We start from the raw sequence: 20162 nt of genomic DNA, 5'->3' as shown, positions 1-20162 counted from the left end.
ATTCTAGGTAAAGAGGCTCCACATCAGCGAACTGGTTTATTTTAAAACCTCAGTTTGCATTATCAAAAACAAAAGCAAAGTTACAGTATATATTATGAATGTGGCAATGAATGAGTACGTTGAAAAATTATTGTGTATCCTTGGGATGCAAATTTGTCTTTCTTTCTTTTTCCTTGCATAAAATTTTCATATCAAGAATTTCCATGACTGCATGAGACAACCACATCTGAAAGCTTCACAAGGCGGCTGGAAAAATAATGGAAGAACAAGATCTCATGTTAATTAAAAGATAACCTACACTATACACCACAATCATTTTTTTTTACTACAAAATCTTCATATGATACAGATCGTCACAGATGATTTCTCAGAATAAGAGCACAACTTTGGCTTTCAGCTTGGGTGGACGTGTCTTTGCGATTTTGGCTTTAAAGTTAAATTTCAGCTCATATGATTTCCCCATAACATCATTTTTTTTTTTTTTTCAAAATGCAAAATACTAGCATAACCAGTTGCTTATTCAGGAAGGCCATTCCAGTTCTCCACCACACTTTTTTCAGAAAAAAAATTTTCCTGGTGTTTAATCTTATATAATTTCTTGGTGTGATTTCTGGCGAGACCATATCCTTTTGCAGTAGTCACCTACAAACTTCATCATAAACACCTTGCAGCGTCTTATTAACAATATTAGTAATAATATCCTTTTCCACAGAGACCGACGGAATGATGATGTATGAATGATGTGTCTATGAATGTGCGGTGCTATATTCTGGCCTAGTTAACTATAACAGACGTCGGCTGTGGCGTCGGGATCAAGAGCACCCCGTCGTCTGCTCCTCTCAGCCTCTACACAACAAGCGGTGATGGCGGCACGTGTGTTGAACCTCGGCTGCCTCTCCAGGGTCGTCCTCCGCAGCCAACATGTCAGGCTACCAATGAGGACACTAGCAGCACTCACCTCCACCCCCAGGGCACTCCAGAATGGTAAGTATCACCCCAGATAGACAAACACTAACATATTGTCATTCCTTCCTCGTAGCTTTCAAGAATGGAATGATCTCCCTTATTATAATGTTAGCCAAGCCCTTTATGTATTTATAAATTAGATTATTCGTTATTGTCATCCAAATCTAACTCTAATTTAAGTCCCCCACTTATAATGATTAACGCTCCATTCCTAACCGGTAAGTTTTCGGTAAGCCGCATCAAGCTGATCTCAAGGGGAAACTATTATTATTTGGTAAAGCAACAGTGTCGTAGAATATTTACATTCATAAGTATTCAAGTATGGAGTTATCAGCTTTAGAAAGTCACTCCTGTGCTGTGTATTATATAACACCTCAAAGAAACGATACTTTTCAGGTAGATTTTGAAGAGCTTTGATAATTACTTAATTGTATGTATAACATTGCATAAAAACTAGATAGGTTTTACGGGTAAAATTGTGTGACTTCCTTTGGATTCTAATTCTGCAGTTCAAGAAGTACCAAATTATTTTCAATTTATAATGACAAAAATGAATAACAAAATAGAAACTTATAACCACAAACTTACTGGTCACACTCTGCTGGTGAAAGAATCCGGACTGTATTTTCTGTACTTTTTTCACTCATTAAAATTTATAGTGTCTATATTCTCTGGAAAAAAAATAAATAAATAAAATAAAATTAATAATAATAATAATAATAATCATAGTTCAGTGAATTTGATATGAACTTGCTTGAGGTGGTAATCTGGAGACATTTGCTTCCCTATGATATTTGTTCTCATTCTGTTCTCTTATCCATTTACTTATACATAGTGTCTTCACATTCCCGGAAAATCTCACACCATTATTCAGTTTAATTTTATTCCTCTTTTATGAAGTGGTAATCTGGGAACATTTGCTAGCCTGTAATTTATGGTCTTGATTTGACACCACTTATCTAAAACAACACATCTTCCATCAGAGCGAGCTGTGGGTGTGAGTTGGCTATACCGAAGCCTGCACACCTCCCCTCGCTGGGCCCAGGAGGCGGCCAAGACCAGCGGAGACCCACAGAGTTATGAGTTCCAGGCTGAGACTCGCATGCTGCTGGACATTGTAGCCAAATCACTCTACTCAGAGAAGGAAGTTTTCATCCGTGAGCTGATCTCCAATGCATCAGATGCCATTGAGAAGGTTGGACAGAGCTTCTTATTTAGTAACAAGATTTTCGGTCATCATCATCATATTTAATGTTCTTGTTTTATCTTATGGGGTTAGATGGCTTATGAGTCTAACACACTTTTTCAATATTTAGATCTCTGATGTTCATTTCCTTCTCCACATACTATCTCCCAGTCTTCAGTCTAATTGCCATTCAAAAATTGTTTGCGCCCAGCTTATAGCCTAATTGATATTGTGTTGAACTTGTGTTTGTCTTTCCCTTTGACTGTTGTATGCTGTTTTCTCATGGCCATTTTATATTGCCTTTAGATCAGTTTCTTATGTAGTATTCCGAAGATGGGGATCTTGGTATGTGCTCTGCCTTTATATGGGTTTTGGCCACAGATTATGGTAGTTGTGGATATTAGTCTAATGCATGGACCATGAAGGGAGAGAAAAGATCAGATTGTATTGATCGTGGCATATTATACAACTTCCAGTTAGTGTTGTCAGGATACTTTAAACTTGTTTTGCTCATTTGATAGGAGAGGTGGGATTTTGAGAACCACACATAACATTTGCAGGTTCAGTTTGTACCTCAAATTGACAAAATTTGAGTGCTGATTCTGGATTACCATTGTTTTTGGATGACATGTTCTTGCCAAATGCCCCAGGTCACTAATAATAGGCCATGTGCCTCCACCTGACAGGCCCGTTACTTGGCCCTGCAAGGCACACAGATGGACTCTTCCGAGGCAGACATGAAGATCCACATCACCACTGACAAGTATGATAAGACGTTCACCATTCAAGACTCAGGTCTGGGCATGACAAAGGAGGAACTCATTGAGAACCTTGGCACCATTGCTCGCTCTGGCTCAAAGGTACTTTTTTTTTTGGGGAAGAACTTCCTATTTGTTAGACTCTGTTTTTTAATTTTCTACTTGTATGATAATTTTCTGTTTAATGTAATCATATCTGAACATTTTGTTTATATTTATGTCTATGTAAGACTTCAGAAATATGTATTTTTACTGATTGTCATGATTTGTTCCTTGCTTCTGTGTGGGGAAAACCTCATGTTACAAATAACCTCAGACCATCTGGTCTATACATAATGCATACATTCATGATAGACAATTCCTCCCTCCATCTATTATTGCATATATCATTCCATATTTTCCTCAAGTCTTCTATTTTTACTGAAAAGAAGAAAATGACATTTATCTAAGTACTTATCTTAAAGAGAGAAAAAAAAAAAAAAAAAAAAAAAAAAAAAATATATATATATATATATATATATATATATATATATATATATATATATATATATATATATATATATATATATATATATATATATATATATATATATATATATATATATATATATATCCTGATTTCTATAATTCTCAAGACTAACTTCCCACTTTTCAAACCATCTCACTTTCATCAGCTATTCACAAACCAGAACAAAACTTATACATCACCCAAATTTAGACAATGCTTGAAGTCAGTACAGCCATATGCTCCCAGATGTTCATCAAGGAGCTACAGGAGGCGGGCACCACAGACCCACAGAGTATCATTGGCCAGTTCGGTGTGGGCTTTTACTCAGCCTTCATGGTGGCAGAGAAGGTAGAGGTGTATTCTCGCTCCCGCCTCCCTAACAGTGTGGGCTTCTGCTGGTCCTCTGATGGGTGGGTACTACCTTCCCCCCCCCCCCCTCTCTCTCTCTCTCTCTCTCTCTCTCTCCTCTCTCTCTCTCTCTCTCTCTCTCTCTCTCTCTCTCTCTCTCTCTCTCTCTCTCTCTCTCTCTCTCTCTCTCTCTCTCTCTCTCTCTCTGTGCATGTGTGTGTATAGTATTATGGTGATAGCTGGAATATCTATTCAATTTGTATATGTAAAATTTAATGGACTTTGTGGTATCACTTTTTGGAGCAACAGTACCTGAAGACCTGAAGAAGACATCACCACTGTCTTCTATATATTTTGATGTCTTGCCTTGCCCAAACATAAGTTGAGCCAAAGTACAGGTGGAGAATTGTTCATGGCACAGTGATTACTTCTCTTTCCAGGTGTGGAAAGTACACCATTGAGGAGTGTGAGGGAGTGGAGCCTGGGACCAAGATTGTGTGCCATCTCAAAATTGCAGACAGGGAGTATGCTGATGAGCAGACGGTCAAAGGTGTGGGTCTTGTGATGTGTCATGTTGTGAAGCTGAGAAGTGGATCTGAAGGGTGGCCATAAGAGAGAGGGAAAGAGAGAGGGTGGAAACTGAGAAATTTATTGAAACAGTAGCCATAGAGAGAGAGAGAGAGAGAGAGAGAGAGGAGAGAGAGAGAGAGAGAGAGAGAGAGAGAGAGAGAGAATGGGGTGTAAGGGGGGTAGGAACTGAACTGAACCTCTGACAAGACTCAACAATAAAGGACTTATTACCAATCAGGCTGAAAGTCATCAAGGAGACTCAAGTGAATGTTGGTATGTTCATGAGTTGTGACTTTCCATCCATTACAGTTGCATTGTCCCATTCTACCTGACACAAACTGATAGATAGCTTATTGACTACATATCAATTAGTATATTTTCAAATCAGACAACAATATATAGCACAATGATGTCTATATCTTATACATGTACTGGTGAAGAGTAAAATCTCTCTCTCTCTCTCTCTCTCTCTCTCTCTCTCTCTCTCTCTCTCTCTCTCTCTCTCTCTCTCTAAATTATTCAACCATGTGTATTAAAATGTATGCTGTATTTGATGTAAGAGGAGGAGGAAGAGGACAAAATAGGAGCAAAATTATTCTCTCTCTCTCTCTCTCTTATTCATGTATCCCTACCTCACTCCTTAGATGTGATCAAGAAGTACAGCAGCTTCATCAGTGCACCCATCGAGGTGAATGGAGAGCAGGCCAACAACATCCAGCCGCTGTGGTTGATGGACCCGAAGGAGGTGTCCCCAGAGCAGCACGACGAGTTTTATCGCTTTGTTGGTTCGGCGTATGACAAACCCCGCTTTGTCCTCCACTACCGCACTGATGCCCCTATTGACCTCCGCTGTGTGCTCTATGTGCCAGAGGGAAAGCCAGGTGTGCAATGGTGGTGATGGTGATGATACAGTGATCCCATAATTTGAAGACAGGAGAATTTTTTTTCTTCTCCATCAGGTGCCAAGGGACTAAAAGAGTAGTGTAAATGAGTGTGGATGTGAGAGTTGTGCTTTGTCTTGCCTAGCCCCCTGTTTTTTTGGGAGAGACAGCCTTGATATATGTATGTACAATGCTTTTTTACTTGGTGATTGGATATTGAAAATATATGTAAAATAGGTAATTTAAGAAATATCATAATAAGTAAAATTCAATGAACTATGCTTGTATACTAATGCTTTATAATGTGGATTGCATTGGTGAAGCAGAAGTACTTTTCCTTACATTTTAATTTTCACCTCCTTCAGAGAGTGAACACACATACACACGTAATTATTTACTGCATATATCATTCATCTGGGATGTGTTGTCAAGACAATCATTTTGATAGTACCAGCAGCACCAGCATTATCTTCCAGTAATGTGCTTCCCTCCCTGCAGGTCTGTTTGATCTGAACCGTGACAGGGACAGCTCAGTCTCCCTCTACTGTCGCCGTGTCCTCATCATGAACAAGGCTGAGAACGTCCTCCCTAAGTGGCTCCGATTCATGAAAGGTACTGACCAGCACATACTGCCATTTTGTTTTCATTTTTATCCTCAACCTGATCCTTATCTGCCTTTTTCTCATTGGCCTTATCCTCATTGTTATCTTTGTTTTCCTTGCCCTTGTCTTTGCTTCAGTCCTTGATTTCCTTTTCCTTTTGTATATTCCTTGTCTTCCATCTTGTTTTCATCCTTATTGTCATCTTTAACCATGTTTTCTGTGCTTATCTTCTTGTCTTACCATCCTCCTCACTTTTTACCTTAATTTTCATTATCATCTTTACCCTTGTTCTTGTTTCTCTTTATACTTGTATATTCCTTCTCTTCCATCTCCTTGTTTTCATCCTGATCTTTGTTCTCCTCCTCCATGTTGTCTTGGCCTTATCATCATTCTCATCTCATCTTCCTTGCCCTTGTCTTTGTTCCCCTTTTTCCTCAGCATATTCCTTCTCCTTTTTCTTCTCTTCCTCAAAGCAAGTGACATGCACCACCATAACCTTTTTACATTTGTAATACATTGTATTACTTGCATTCTCCTTTGCTTTTTTCCTTTGACTCTAGCACACTGTTATTGTTGCAGGTGTTGTTGACAGTGAAGACATTCCCCTCAACCTTAGTCGAGAGTTGCTGCAAGACTCAGCTCTCATTCGCAAGCTTCGCACTGTCATCCAGAACAGAGTCATCCGGTTCCTCTTCGACAAGTCACGCAAGGACACTGAAAATTACAATAAGTTCTTTACAGATTATGGAATCTTCATCAAGGAAGGTTAGTCAGAGTGTGTGATTAAGAAAACCAATGTTCTTTTTTCCATATTGGTTAGAATTTGATGATAAAGCAATACCCCATTACTCTTTTCCATGGCATATCATTATCAGGTTTCATTTCATTAGCAGTTGCTGGATGGAAGGGCAAGTGCTGAGTTAAGTAATCAGATAAATTGGAATAGTCTGCTACACCTATTCACTATTAGAGAAAGGAGGGGGAAAAAAAGAAAAGTAATGAGATTCAACTCCCTTTAAGACAACCCTCACTCCTGGCCACCCTGCAGGTATTCTGTCAGCACAGGAGCAGGTGGAGAAGGAGGAGATGGCCAAGCTGCTAATGTATGACTCCTCTGCCAAGCCTGTCGGAGAGAAGGTCACGCTGCCTGAGTACATCAGCCGGATGCAGGATGATCAGAAGGACATCTACTATCTGGCAACACCCTCCAGGGAGCTGGCGGAGTCCTCGCCGTACTTTGAGGCTCTCAAGGTGAACGGTGGCGTTTGTGGAAGGACAGACCTGGCTTAGCTAAATGTGGAATGTTGTTCAATTACAAATTACATAATTAGATTAGAACCCATAATGAAGTTGACTTGTAAACTTTTCAAAACAAAGACAGTTTGAAGTATTAACAGGATAAATTATAACCTAAAATTTTAGTGAAAAACTTATTCAATTTGTTCTTGAATGTAGTTTGATGATAAACTACTTCCTTAGCTTAAAATACATACTCTGGATGAAGCATGAACTCACCTCAAAATATAGTAGATGCATCTTGAAATATACAAGACTATAGCTTAGGTACTGTATATATATATATATATATATATATATATATATATATATATATATATATATATATATATATATATATATATATATATATATATATTAAAATATTTTATTATTTATTTTTTTCATTTATTTATTTTTTTCAATATGGAATAAGTAGAGCAGAACTGTACACCAGATTATAGCTTAGTGCCACTTGATGTGAGTTTGGCCTGCATATTGTTTCAAGCTTTAAAGTGATATTTAAATAATTCAGCTACACTGCTCTCAAATATAGAGGTAGTGGTACCATACTGCTGATAATAACAAACATATATTCAGAATTTGTAACATTACACTGCTTTTCTTGAGTGTGCAGAAGAAGAATGTGGAGGTGCTGTTCTGCTATGAGCCTTATGATGAGGTGGTGCTGATGCAGCTCAGGGAGTTCACTGACAGAAAGATTATCTCTGTTGAGAAGCAGATGCGCCAAAGCAAAGAATCTGTGGACTTTGACACAAGTGAGTAGTTAATTCACTGTACGAGTACAGTATTGTGTGGACTTTGACACAAGTGAGTAGTTAATTCACTGTACAGTATTGCTTATGCCAAGTATAACATTTACTTTTTGTCATTTATAGTTTAAGTTTGGGGAGAGTAGATACAATAGTATTATTAATCAAGGAATTATAGACTTAGCATCTATGTTCCCCAAGTGTTTATTGTGCTCATCTCTCCCAGGCGAAGGCAGTCTGAGGCGCTCTGAGGCCAATGAGCTGATGGACTGGCTGAAGACTGTGTTGGCAGGGCGGTGTTGGTCAGTGAAGGCCACCCCCAGTCTGGAGTCTCACCCATGTGTGGTCACAGTGGAGGAGATGGGAGCCGCACGACACTTTGTACGCACCCAGTTCTCACAGATCCCGGAGGAGAACCGCTATTCCCTCCTGCAGCCACAGCTTGAGATCAATCCAAGGTAAAGTTGGTGGTGCATGTGGTAGCAAAGTATTCATTGGTAATATTCTTCAAACTTATGATGTCCTCTATACTTAAGTTATTTTTATGCTCCATTCCTGTGAGGTTTTTTCTCGAAATGGTATTCCAGAATAGTATTATTATTTTTTCCTGCATTATCTGGTCTCTGAACACTCTTCTTTAATAGCTCAAGTCACTTTCTCAAAATTCTTTATTAGCTCATTTCACTTTCTCAAAACATTACACCTTTCATAAGCAGGGATTCTTCTCTCACCAACTGATAACTTTCATGTTTTACAGCTTAGCTCATGCCATGGAGTACAGTTGTGTGTATGCTGTGAAAAAACTTACATTTTAGTTGTTCATGAGGTGTAATCCACATTTGCAGCCACCCCATTATCACGAAGCTGAATGCCCTGCGGACCAGCAACCCTCGGCTGGCTGAGCTCACCGCTAAACAGGTGAGTCATGGTAGCCTGTGCTGCACCTGCTTTACTTGTGTTTTATAAGTAACAACTTTTATATGGCTTTAACTAGGGTTACATTATCAAATACCTTGGGCTTTCATTGCGATCATTTTTAAAGGCCAAAGAGACGATTATTCTGGTTCTCATGATATATTTTCTTTCCAATGGTAGGACAGAATTTTCGTTACATACAGTACACAACAAAAACATTGGATGCATCCACACAAAACTTACATGGAGATGAAAACATTAGTTATAAAATAAACAAGGACAACTTAACTAATATCAATACTTCGTCAACATCCCCTTGTGTCTTACGCACTCTTGTAGGTGTGGTGGGACACTCTGCTATGAAGTAGACAGAGGAATTTCTGGCCACAATCTACAGAGTACAGCTTCAAGTAGGGAAAGTGCGGAGGTGTTGTGGTCACAACTCATGTTTAATTATGGACCATAAATATTCTATTGAGTTAATGTCAGGAGAATTTGCTGGCTGGCCTGCATGAATGTGTAAGCCTGGCAAGCCTTAAAGCACTCAGGTAGGTTGTCACAAACTACCTCCAGATAATTACTTGTTCAGACAAACATTCTTGGGCAACACTACAAGAGGAGAGGCTTAGGGCATGCCACAAAATTTTTTTAAGTGAAGATCATTGTGAACTCACCACTGCACTGTTCTCACTGACACCAGTCAGCAGCTGATTGTTACTTTCCTTCAGCTGTCTTGCAGAGATGCTGGGACACTTCTCAACATCACGCTTGATGATGTTAAGTGTCCTTAGGTTTTGCGAGGTCTGCCAGGTAGTATTGCTTTGAATTTCAAGGCAATGTTTCCCTGCTTTTGTTTGTGGGGCATCTGACAGTTCCCACCCTAATGGCTGTGTTTTGTGCAGTATCAGTCAGTGAGTGCTCTTCTTTGTAAAGTGACACAATGGCACCAATATTGTCACAGGACTTTAGCATTATCCACAGATAGGGCAAGATAATGAGACTCCAAGCACTTTACAAAACACACAAAGAAAAAAAAACCCTCCACTCAACAAGTACCTTGTGGTACGGAGTGACCTTGAGATTGGGGCAGTGACAGACATCTTGCATCCCTTACTTATACAGAATTACCATGTACCCAATAAATTCAGTTTGACGCAAAGATTCCTTTCATATTTTAAGCATTTTTGTCTTGGGGGTCAATTTGTATTTGTTTACAAAGTAAAGAGGTTGTGCTGCTAACACAACTGTTTACAAGTGTCTAGAAATATCCCTCTTAGCACTCTTAAAGGTGAAAGACAGTGTTTTATCACTCACAAGGGAATACATAAGACAAAGATGGATGCCATGCATGGAGAAAAACTACACTAATAAGGCCTCTTTTACTTATACAGGGTGTAACACAAATTTCAGCAGATATTACTAGAGGTGAAAGTACAGGTTAATCTAAGATAAAAATGTTCTCCATGTATGGAGTATGCTTCACATGTCTAGGGGGGGGGGTTCCACTCATGCTGCTCTTCTAGACAGGGTGGAATCAAAAGCTTTTCGTCTCATCAACTCCTCTCCTCTAACTGACTGTCTTCAGCCTCTCTCTCACCGCCGCAATGTTGCATCTGTAGCTGTCTTCTACCGCTATTTTCATGCTAACTGCTCTTCTGATCTTGCTAACTGCATGCCTCCCCCCCTCCCGCAGCCTTGCTGTACAAGACTTTCTTCTTTCTCTCACCCCTATTCTGTCCACCTCTCTAATGCAAGAGTTAACCAGTATTCTCAATCATTCATCCCTTTCTCTGGTAAACTGTGGAACTCCCTGCCTGCTTTTGTATTTCCACCTTCCTATGACTTGAATTCCTTCAAGAGGGAGGCTTCAAGACATGTATTCATCAATTTTTGACTACTGCCTTGACCCTTTTATGGGACTGGCATTTCATTGGGCATTTTTTTTTATTGTATTTTTGTTGCCCTTGGCCGGTGTCCTTCCTAAAAAAAAAAAAAAAAAAAAAAAAAAAAAAAAAAAAAAAAAAACTTTTTGAGATGTTTAGCTGTGGTACGAAATTCAAGTGTGGCCAAACAACAGATATAACGGCCAGGCTGGGCAGGTAACCATGGCTGGATGTGTTGACTTGGATGTTTGCTGGTGAAATTGTGAATTATTCAGTCATGATTTCTACAGGTTTTGGAGCTTTACAGTATCCCATGACAAGATGAGAGATAACAACAGGCAGGTGATTTACTGATAAATATTACACAATGATAATATGGATGTAATAAATGACAAATAAAATAGGTTGTGTGGCACCATGCACTGCCTGCCTGGGCAGAGACTGGGAAGGAGTGAGGCAGTAGCAGCAAATCAGGTGATTGCTAGTCAGTCACATGCAGTTTTCCTTCTAAACAGTGACACTGAATACATTTAGATTGTACTGCATAACTTAAAGTAATGTGGAGTCTGAGGAGTGAGGACCATGGTTCCTTGCCCAGCCCAGCCATTGTATCTGTTGCCCAGCCACAATTGAATTTCATACCATGGCTAAACAACACCTCAAACTGCATATATGCATAGAACATTTTTAACTTAGAATAACCTGCACTTTCACCTTCGTCCATACCCACAGAAATTTGTGCTACACCCTGTATTATATAATGTATACTCCTGCATCAAGTTTTGGCAGGCTGTTAAGATTTACAGCAGAAATGTCACATTGACAAATATTTATTTCATCCAGTCAAAACCTCTGAGGACACATATAAATCAATCATGACACTGTAACTTGTGAGAAATGACAATCAACCTGCTACACATTGTTATACCCAACTTAACATTACTCATCATTCACAAAACTAGTAGGTAGCCCAACATATGCATGTCATTTAATACATTACATTATAATAATTACTCTTATACATAAATTAATGCACCAGTCATAAATACATTACATTTGTAATCATCATTCTTACATGCAAATTAAAAATGGGATTAAAACAAACTTACGTGTTGGAGTCTAACATAAGGTTTGTGGACAAATCAGAGTTGAGTCATAATATCTCTCTCTCTCTCTCTCTCTCTCTCTCTCTCTCTCTCTCTCTCTCTCTCTCTCTCTCTCTCTCTCTCTCTCTCTCTCTCTCTCTCTCTGAAGACTGGGCACAATCTGCCCCCTTATGAGGCAGCTGGACCAGATATGCAACCAATTTCTCTACAGTCTGTGTCTTATCTATCCTTTGCATCAACTTTACCATGTAAACACAACCCTCACTACCTCTCTACTGCCTCTTGCACAACTTCACTACTTCAGTTAACTACTCCATGAAACATCCTTTACCCCCCTTTACCCTTTACTTCCCATCTCTCTCTCTCTCTCTCTCTCTCTCTCTCTCTCTCTCTCTCTCTCTCTCTCCTCTCTCTCTCTCTCTCTCTCTCTCTCTCTCTCTCTCTCTCTCTGGCAATTACACTGGCATAGCCATTGTTTTTGTTTTGTACTGTAGTACTAAAATCATACACATGCTCTTGAAAATCTCAGTATTTCCCACTACAGCTTATTAAAAGTAGTTAAGAAATGCTGAAACATTTGAGAATATGGAGCACTATACACAGTCTGAGCAGTCACTCAATAGTAATAGCTGATAACAGTCCATTGCCAGTCAGTATTGAGCACTGCTACATCATTTCTTCTTTCCTTTGTTACCCATGCAGCTGTTCAGCAATGCCATGGTGGTGGCTGGCCTGGTGGAGGACCCCCGCACCGTGCTCACTACCATGAATGAGTTGCTGCAGCTGGCGCTGGAGAAACACTGAAGTGTGACTGTCCAGGGTTTGAGACAACAATTGAAGATAAGCAAACGAGACTTGCTGACTGCAAGGACCTACAGCTGGATGTGTTGCCATGCAGTTTATGTCCATAGTAGAAATAGTAGATTAGTGAATAATGTCATAGAGGAAGCATATGACCTCTTCACCTCCAAGCAGGTTGAGGTGTGCACATTATTCCATGGAGTGGAAAGGTTTTAAATACTCTATTAATAAACAAACTCCATTAAAGCAGTATATGGAGAAATGTGGTGTAGTGAAGGTAGAAAATATTTTGGGAAAAGTTACCATGGTGAGCAAAAATGTATGAAAGACTGAATACAATAAGTTTTTGTCTAGAAGAAAAAATGGAAAGATGCAATGAGAAGCAAAACAAAAACCAAGAGGCATTGTTGTAGAGTTGAAACAAGAAATTATACAAGTGCAGTGAATAAGAGTATGAAGTGGAAAAGAAAATGGCAATTAGAATGAGACTGGGATATATATATATATATATATATATATATATATATATATATATATATATATATATATATATATATATATATATATATATATATATATATATATATGAAAAGGATTGAGCTCGGAGAAGAAAAGATGCAGTAGGTGATGCATCAGCCATGGACGTGACTTGTCTTTGTGTGGGGATTGAGGTGTGGCTGAGGGTGCTTACTGTAGTTACAGATATTTGGAGTGTGTGTGTGTGTGTGTGTGTGTGTGTGTGTGTGTGTGTGTGTGTGTGTGTGTGTGTGTGTGTATGTATATATATATATATATATATATATATATATATATATATATATATATATATATATATATATATATATATATATATATATATATATATGTTAACATTTTTGCTCCCCGCATTTCCATCTGTGTGATATAGGCAACAAAGGATGGATTGGGCATTGAATTCAATTTACATCTGATTTTTTATTATTATTTTGTAAATGTTGGAATTCTTTATAATGAATGTAAATAAGTATTCTTGTTGGTATGTATGTTCCTAGCACCTGAGAACTGGTAGTTATAACAACCTTGACACCAAGATATTGATGTAAAGAGTTAAACCACAAGAGAGGAGGAGTGAGTGTGGAACCCAGTACAGGATGCTCAGGGTTCATGACTCTTTAAGCCACAACAATGGTAGTGGTCCTGACAATGTATGGTTGATCTTAACTGTCCCTCAGTGCAACAGTACTGAGCTCATGGCTAAGAGGCTGTTAGTTCCTCTTGGGTCACAGACATTTGTTGGTAAGACGAGTAACACTATAGACTCTTTGATCTTGATTGCCCAGCCACTATACAGCTACCTCCATTCATCTGACTGGCTTTTTAATGGAGAGGATAGAGGCCTGAGGAATTTTATTATTTCTCAATAATAAAACATGACTTTAACAATACAGGTTATACATTTTCTCATAATGAAAAAGGGAGAGAAGTCGGTGTTAGAAACCATAACTGATAGGACTAGGAATGATAGAAGACTAGGTTGTACAGGAGAAACATAAAGACTTTGTTCTCCACCTTTAGTCCTTGCCTTTACTTCAGTAAATTCAGAATAGATTTAACTCAACTAATTGGAAGTGAAAGTACAGATACACAGACATCTAAAAAGCTGAGGAGTCTCTGAAATGGAATGAAAGATGACACAGAAATTGGAAGAGATGAAGCAAGAAAGAAAGGGATGACTGTTGAAGTGGACAAAGAACTTATTTCAAGAACATTCATGACCACTACTAGAAAAAAAATTAACCTATAATAGAAATATGACTCTCTCTCTCTCTCTCTCTCTCTCTCTCTCTCTCTCTCTCTCTCTCTCTCTCTCTCTCTCTCTCTCTCAGAATAACAAAAATAAACAATGCACACTAAAGTAAATAGCATACAGAACCAAATAAATCAATGAAATGCCTACAGTAAAACATGAAACAAATTAAGCTTTTACCAATTACTACTACTACCATAACAACTACTACTAGTATTATTACTACAACAACTGCTACAACAACAACAACAACTACTACTACTACTACTACTACTAATGATAATAATAATAATCTTTAATATTGCTTTTCACAAAGTATTATATTCTCCTTTTTGATAGCAATCCACATTTGTGCAGTTACAAAATCTTAATCCTTATACTTCTTTTCACATACCTTCTTTCTATCCTATAATTATGCAAATTTATGTATTATCTAATTAGTATTAAATTGGGTAAGATTTTATTGCACAGGTTCTCATTAATAAATAAATAAATAAAAAAAAAGTTATAAAAAGTTTCCCAGGCACCTCAACCTACAAACCCAAACAAACAGAGACACTCTAATGAAAGCAAGTGTGGCGTGAACAGAGTGTTTAGCTGCATCTTCTGCTCATGTGTGGCTTGGGAGCAGACAATGGCATAACACCATGGCAGCCTGAAACAGTGTGACATGGAGGCTTACATCGGGGTTATGGAGAAGGTATGTGTACTTACTATATTCAATTACAACCAATGTATGCATCTGAGTGTTGTATGTGCAGTAAAAAATAGTGTGTAGAGAAAAGTAAGTGAATATGAAGTAATAAATGTATATTTAGTCTTTAAATAGTGATGGCACCATGACTGGACAGGGAAGAATCTCATTTTGGCATTATTATGGCATACTAAGATATTGTTTGTGTATAAATGAATGGGGAATTTAATGTTTCATATATTTTGCTATTGCAATTGCAGTAAAGAGAGTGAGTCATGCAATAAGGAATGTATTTCTGGTCCTCAGCACAACATACTCATGGCAAAACAGGGAACAAGTCCAGTTTGGCATTATTGTGGCATACTGATATATTGTTTTGTGTGTAAATGGATGGGGCATTGAGTACTTAATATATCTCATTCCTGGATGTGTAGTAAAGGAAGCATGTCACACTACAGTGAACATATTTGTAGTGGGATAGTTAGGTATATTACATGGATTTGAGGGTTGTATGCTAAATATGCCATCCAGCATAAAATGATCCACAGGTTCATGCAGAGGAGAAATTAAAATAGTGAAAAGAAGAGCCTGACACTGTTTAGCAGTGGATGAGAAATAAAGGAAAGATGTGTGGCATGCCAAGCTAGTGAGAGAGATGTTTGAAGGGCGTGACCCACAGAGTTAAATGTAACTCTGATCAGACCACTATGCTGTGATAGATAGGATGAAAATGAGATACATGGGTGATATGAATAGTGGTGTTCACATAAGATATGCATATTAGTGGAAAGTTATTTAAAATAAATGGACAGGGAGGTGTGTAGTAGAGAGGTATATGAGAAAGCACATGGAAGACAGAGAAATGAGGGGACAGTTGGGGAGGAATCAGAGGTGTGAAGATGTTAAAAGTATTCAGTGATATAGTGACTACAATAGCAGCTGAAAGGAAAGTCTTGGGGATAAGAGTAAAAGAAGTGGCTCAGGTGGAGAAGGCAAAAGGAAAGAACAGGGCCTATGAGAAAATGCTGCAAAGAAATGTGTCAAAATTAAAATGAGAAATCAGGGTTAATTTTTATTTAAATCAAATTATTTAAATGAAGTTATTTAAATTAATTTAAATCAGAGTAAAAAAAAATAATGATTTAAATCAAAATTAAATATACTGTATTCAAAATTATTTAAGTGTTATATCAAAAGTAAAATATCAAATGAATTATATATATATATATATATATATATATATATATATATATATATATATATATATATATATATATATATATATATATATATATATATATATACACACACACACTATGTTTATATGTTTGTTTGATTGGAGTTCCTCTTGTTTCTTTGTATTTATGTACTAGTTACTTTAACAAAACAGATCTGATTGAACTATTAGTTATACTTTTGCTTTTTCTGTGAAAAAATCATCTTGGGTAATGTATATTAACTGTGGTTTCATCTAACATTGGCCAAGTTTAATACAAGAAAATGGCTTCATAAGATTGAAAGAAATAATCAGTGGAAACAAAGATTAATGCAAAACAATGAATAAATAAGTAAATAGTAAAAATAAATTATTTAAATAAATAAAAAAATAAAAATGGATAAAAATATTTAAATAAAAAATCTTATTTAAATTAAATAAATGAATTTTTTTTCTAACCCTGGGAGAAATTAGAGTACATATAGGTCTTGGAATATGAAAGTGAAGGAACTCATAAGAGAAAGTAAGACAAGAGTGGATGAGAAGTTTGGTAGGAAGCTGAATGAAAAAAAGTCAATGACAATAAGTTGTTCTGGAAGGAAGCGGGAGAGAGAGAGAGAGAGAGGAGAGAGAGAGAGAGAGAGAGAGAGAGAGGAGAGAGAGAGAGAGAGAGAGAGAGAGAGAGAGAGAGAGAGAGAGAGAGAGAGAGAGAGAGAGAGAGAGAGAGAGAGAGAGAGAGAGAGAGAGAGAGAGAGAGAGAGAGAGAGAGAGAGAATGGGACTGTGAGAATAAAGAGACTATAAAGTTCTTATAGGCAGCAAGAAAGAAGTGTAAGTTGTTTGATTGTCAAACAAATGAGATAATAGTAGGAGGAGAACCAATAATACCTAGCATGTGTATGGAAGCATGTAGAGAATGAGATAAATTGTTAAGGAGATGAATAAACCAACAGCTGTGCTAAAGTGTGGCATTGATGGAATAAATGCATGAGATAATAGTAGGAGAACCAATAATACCTAGCATGTGTATGGAAGCATGTAGAGAATGAGATAAATTGTTAGGGAGATGAATAAACCAACAGCTATGCTAAAGTGTGGCATTGATGGAATAAATGCACAGATGTTAAAGTACAGAGATGAAGTGATAGCAGACTGGATGATTCTAATTATGTGAACTGGCATGGAAACAAGGAGAGGCAACACCTGATGAGTGGATGGAGGCAATTATTGTGTTTATATAAAGGTAAAAGTTGTAGGAATGTGCAAAAGTTACAGGGGGATAAGTTTGTTTAGTGTATCAGGAGAAGTGTGGGAGTCTTGACTGAGAGATTGATGGAAGTTATGGAGCTGAGGTCTGAGGAGCTGAGGTGTGCTTTATATTTCTGCCTGGAACCATGCCAAGTTTGTTCTCCAACTAGCCAAAAACTCCATCTTCAATAGAAAGTGTCAAAATCTTTCAAGATCTAACTCCCCTCGTGACTTCTGGCATCTAGCCAAAAATATCTCTAATAACTTTGCTTCTTCTTCTTTTCTCCTTTATTTCAAACAGATGGCACCATTGCTATCACATCTTCTTTCCCTCCTTTATTTCAACCAGATGGCACCACTGCTATCACATCTATCTCTAAAGCTGAATGCTTCACTCAAACCTTTGCTAAAAACTCTACCTTGGATGATTCAGGGTTTGCTCCTCTCTCTCCTCCACCCTCTGACTACTTCATGCTATCTATTAAAATTCTTTGCAGTGATGTTTTCCATGCCCTTGTTGGCCTTAACCCTCGGAGGGCTTATGGACCTGAAGGGGTCCCTCCTATTGTTCTCCAAAATTGTCCTTCAGTGTTGCACCTTGCCTAGTCAAACTCTTTCAACTCTTTCTGTCAACATCCTTTCCTTCTTTCTGGAAGTTTGGCTATATTCAGCTTGTTCCTAAAAAGGATGACCGTTCTAATCCCTCAAACTACCATCCTATTGCTTTAATTTCCTGCCTATCTGAAGTTTTTTAATCTATCCTCAACAGGATGATTCTTAAAGATCTATCACTTCATAGCATTCTTTCTATCTGATCACCAGTATGGGTTTCATCAAGGCCACTCTACTGGTGATCTTCTGGCTTTCCTTACTGGTCATCCTCTTTTAGAGATTTTGGTGAAACTTTTGCTGTTGCCTTGGACATATCAAAAGCTTTTGATAGAGTCTGGCACAAAGCTTCAATTTCCAAACTATCCTCCTATAGCTTCTATCCTCTCTGCAACTTCATCTCAATTTTTCTTTCTGACTGTTCTATTGCTGTTGTGGTAAACGGTCACTGTTCTTCTCCTATGTCTATTAACAATGGTGTTCCTCAGTGTTCTGTCCTGTCACCCACTCTCTTCCTATTATTCATCAATGACCTTCTAAACCAAACTTTTTGTCCTATCCACTCCTACACTGAAGATACCACCCTGCACTTTCCCTCATCTTTTTCATAGACGTTCAACCCTTCAGGAAGTAAACATTTCAGGTAGAAAAGCCATAGAATGCCCGACTTCTGATCTTTCTAAAATTTCTGATTGGGGCAAAGCAAACTTGGTATCATTCAGTGCCTCAAAAACTCAGTTCCTCCATCTATCAACTCAACACAACCTTCCAGACAACTATCCTCTCTTCCTCAGTGACACTCAACTGTCCCCCTCTTCTACGATGAACATCTTTGGTCTGTCCTTTACTTATAATCTAAACTGGAAACTTCGCATCTCATCTCTAGCTAAAACAGCTTCTATGAAGTTAGGCATTCTGAGACGTCTCCCCCAGTTTTTCTCACCCATCCCCTATCTACTAACTCTGTACAAGGCCCTTATCCATCCATTTATGGAGTATGCTTCACAAGGCTTTTGGGGGGGGGGGGTTGTTTCCACTCACACTGCTCTTCTAGACAGGGTGGAATCAAAAGCTTCTCAACTCATCAACTCCTCTCCTCTAACTGACTGTCTTCAACCTCTCTCTCATCGCCGCAATGTTGCATCTCTAGCTGTCTTCTACCGCTATTTTCATGCTAACTGCTCTTATCTTGCTAACTGCATGCCTGCCATCCTCCTGCAGCCTCGCTGCACAAGCTTCTTCTTTCTCTCACCCTTGTTCTGTCCACCTCTATAATGCAATAGTTAACCAGTATTCTCAATCATTTATTCCTTTCTCTGGTAAACTATGAAAGTTCCTGCCTGCTTCTGTATTTCCATCAAAACATCATCAAAAACATCAAAAACACTCCAAAACACACATACAAATAAACAAATACAACTAAAACACCCCACTATGTCCTAAAACACCTCCAAACACCAAAAACATCCCAAATCATCCACAAAAGACACCCAAATACTTCCAAAACACACCTAAACACCCCAAAACATACCAAAATACCCCAAAGCATACCAAAATACCCTGAACACACACAACACCTCACATTTTCTTGTTTTTGCTCCTACTCTTCTTCCTTCTTTTTTCTTCCTCCTTCCATCTACATGCCCGAGTCTATATACACACAGAAATACATGGAAAACACTATAAATTACGCTAAATATTAACGAAGAGGGAATGGAGGGGTCGGAAGTCCCAGGTCTGATGACGTCACTATAAGACGTCACGTTTATTTACATACACATTTCATTTTGAAACTGACCCCTACAAAAAATGAAGCTAGTCTCGAATGCCTTATATATATATATGTATATTCTAACTTGCCACGTACTTTAACTAATACCCGCTATATCATAACATCTTCAGCCAGAGTCATATTAAAAATATATAAAATTTAAATATGGAAAAATACTGGAACTTTCAACACCATGAAAACCATTAAAAAGTCCCCCACTTTGACTTCACAAGGATAAAAACCACTTTAAAAATATGAACTATTTTT

General features: G+C 38.0%; 1 protein-coding gene across 1 annotated transcript; it reads left to right on the top strand.

The window, feature by feature from the left end:
- The first annotated feature begins 647 nt into the window (after window positions 1-647).
- Window positions 648-14429, top strand: LOC135102832 (heat shock protein 75 kDa, mitochondrial-like). Its single transcript, XM_064008390.1, has 13 exons — window positions 648-984; window positions 1950-2161; window positions 2839-3012; window positions 3665-3828; window positions 4207-4316; window positions 4981-5217; window positions 5716-5829; window positions 6399-6584; window positions 6868-7070; window positions 7732-7873; window positions 8094-8325; window positions 8713-8785; window positions 12474-14429. Exons 1-13 carry the CDS (start codon window positions 864-866, stop codon window positions 12573-12575), a joined length of 2070 nt encoding a protein of 689 aa, XP_063864460.1. The 5' UTR covers window positions 648-863; the 3' UTR covers window positions 12576-14429.
- The last annotated feature ends 5733 nt before the right edge of the window (window positions 14430-20162 follow it).

The sequence above is a fragment of the Scylla paramamosain genome, chromosome 8, assembly GCF_035594125.1.
Source record: "Scylla paramamosain isolate STU-SP2022 chromosome 8, ASM3559412v1, whole genome shotgun sequence".
Taxonomy (NCBI): domain Eukaryota; kingdom Metazoa; phylum Arthropoda; class Malacostraca; order Decapoda; family Portunidae; genus Scylla; species Scylla paramamosain.
The sequence above is the reverse complement of the archived record's forward strand: the minus strand, read 5'-3'. Positions and strand labels throughout refer to the sequence as shown.

Coding starts and splice junctions, on each gene's coding strand:
- LOC135102832 (XM_064008390.1), top strand. CDS start 864: ATGGCGGCACGTGTGTTGAACCTCGGCTGCCTCTCCAGGGTCGTCCTC. Junction 3,013..3,664: donor TTGCTCGCTCTGGCTCAAAG/GTACTTTTTTTT, acceptor ATATGCTCCCAG/ATGTTCATCAAGGAGCTACA. Junction 4,317..4,980: donor TGATGAGCAGACGGTCAAAG/GTGTGGGTCTTG, acceptor CTCACTCCTTAG/ATGTGATCAAGAAGTACAGC.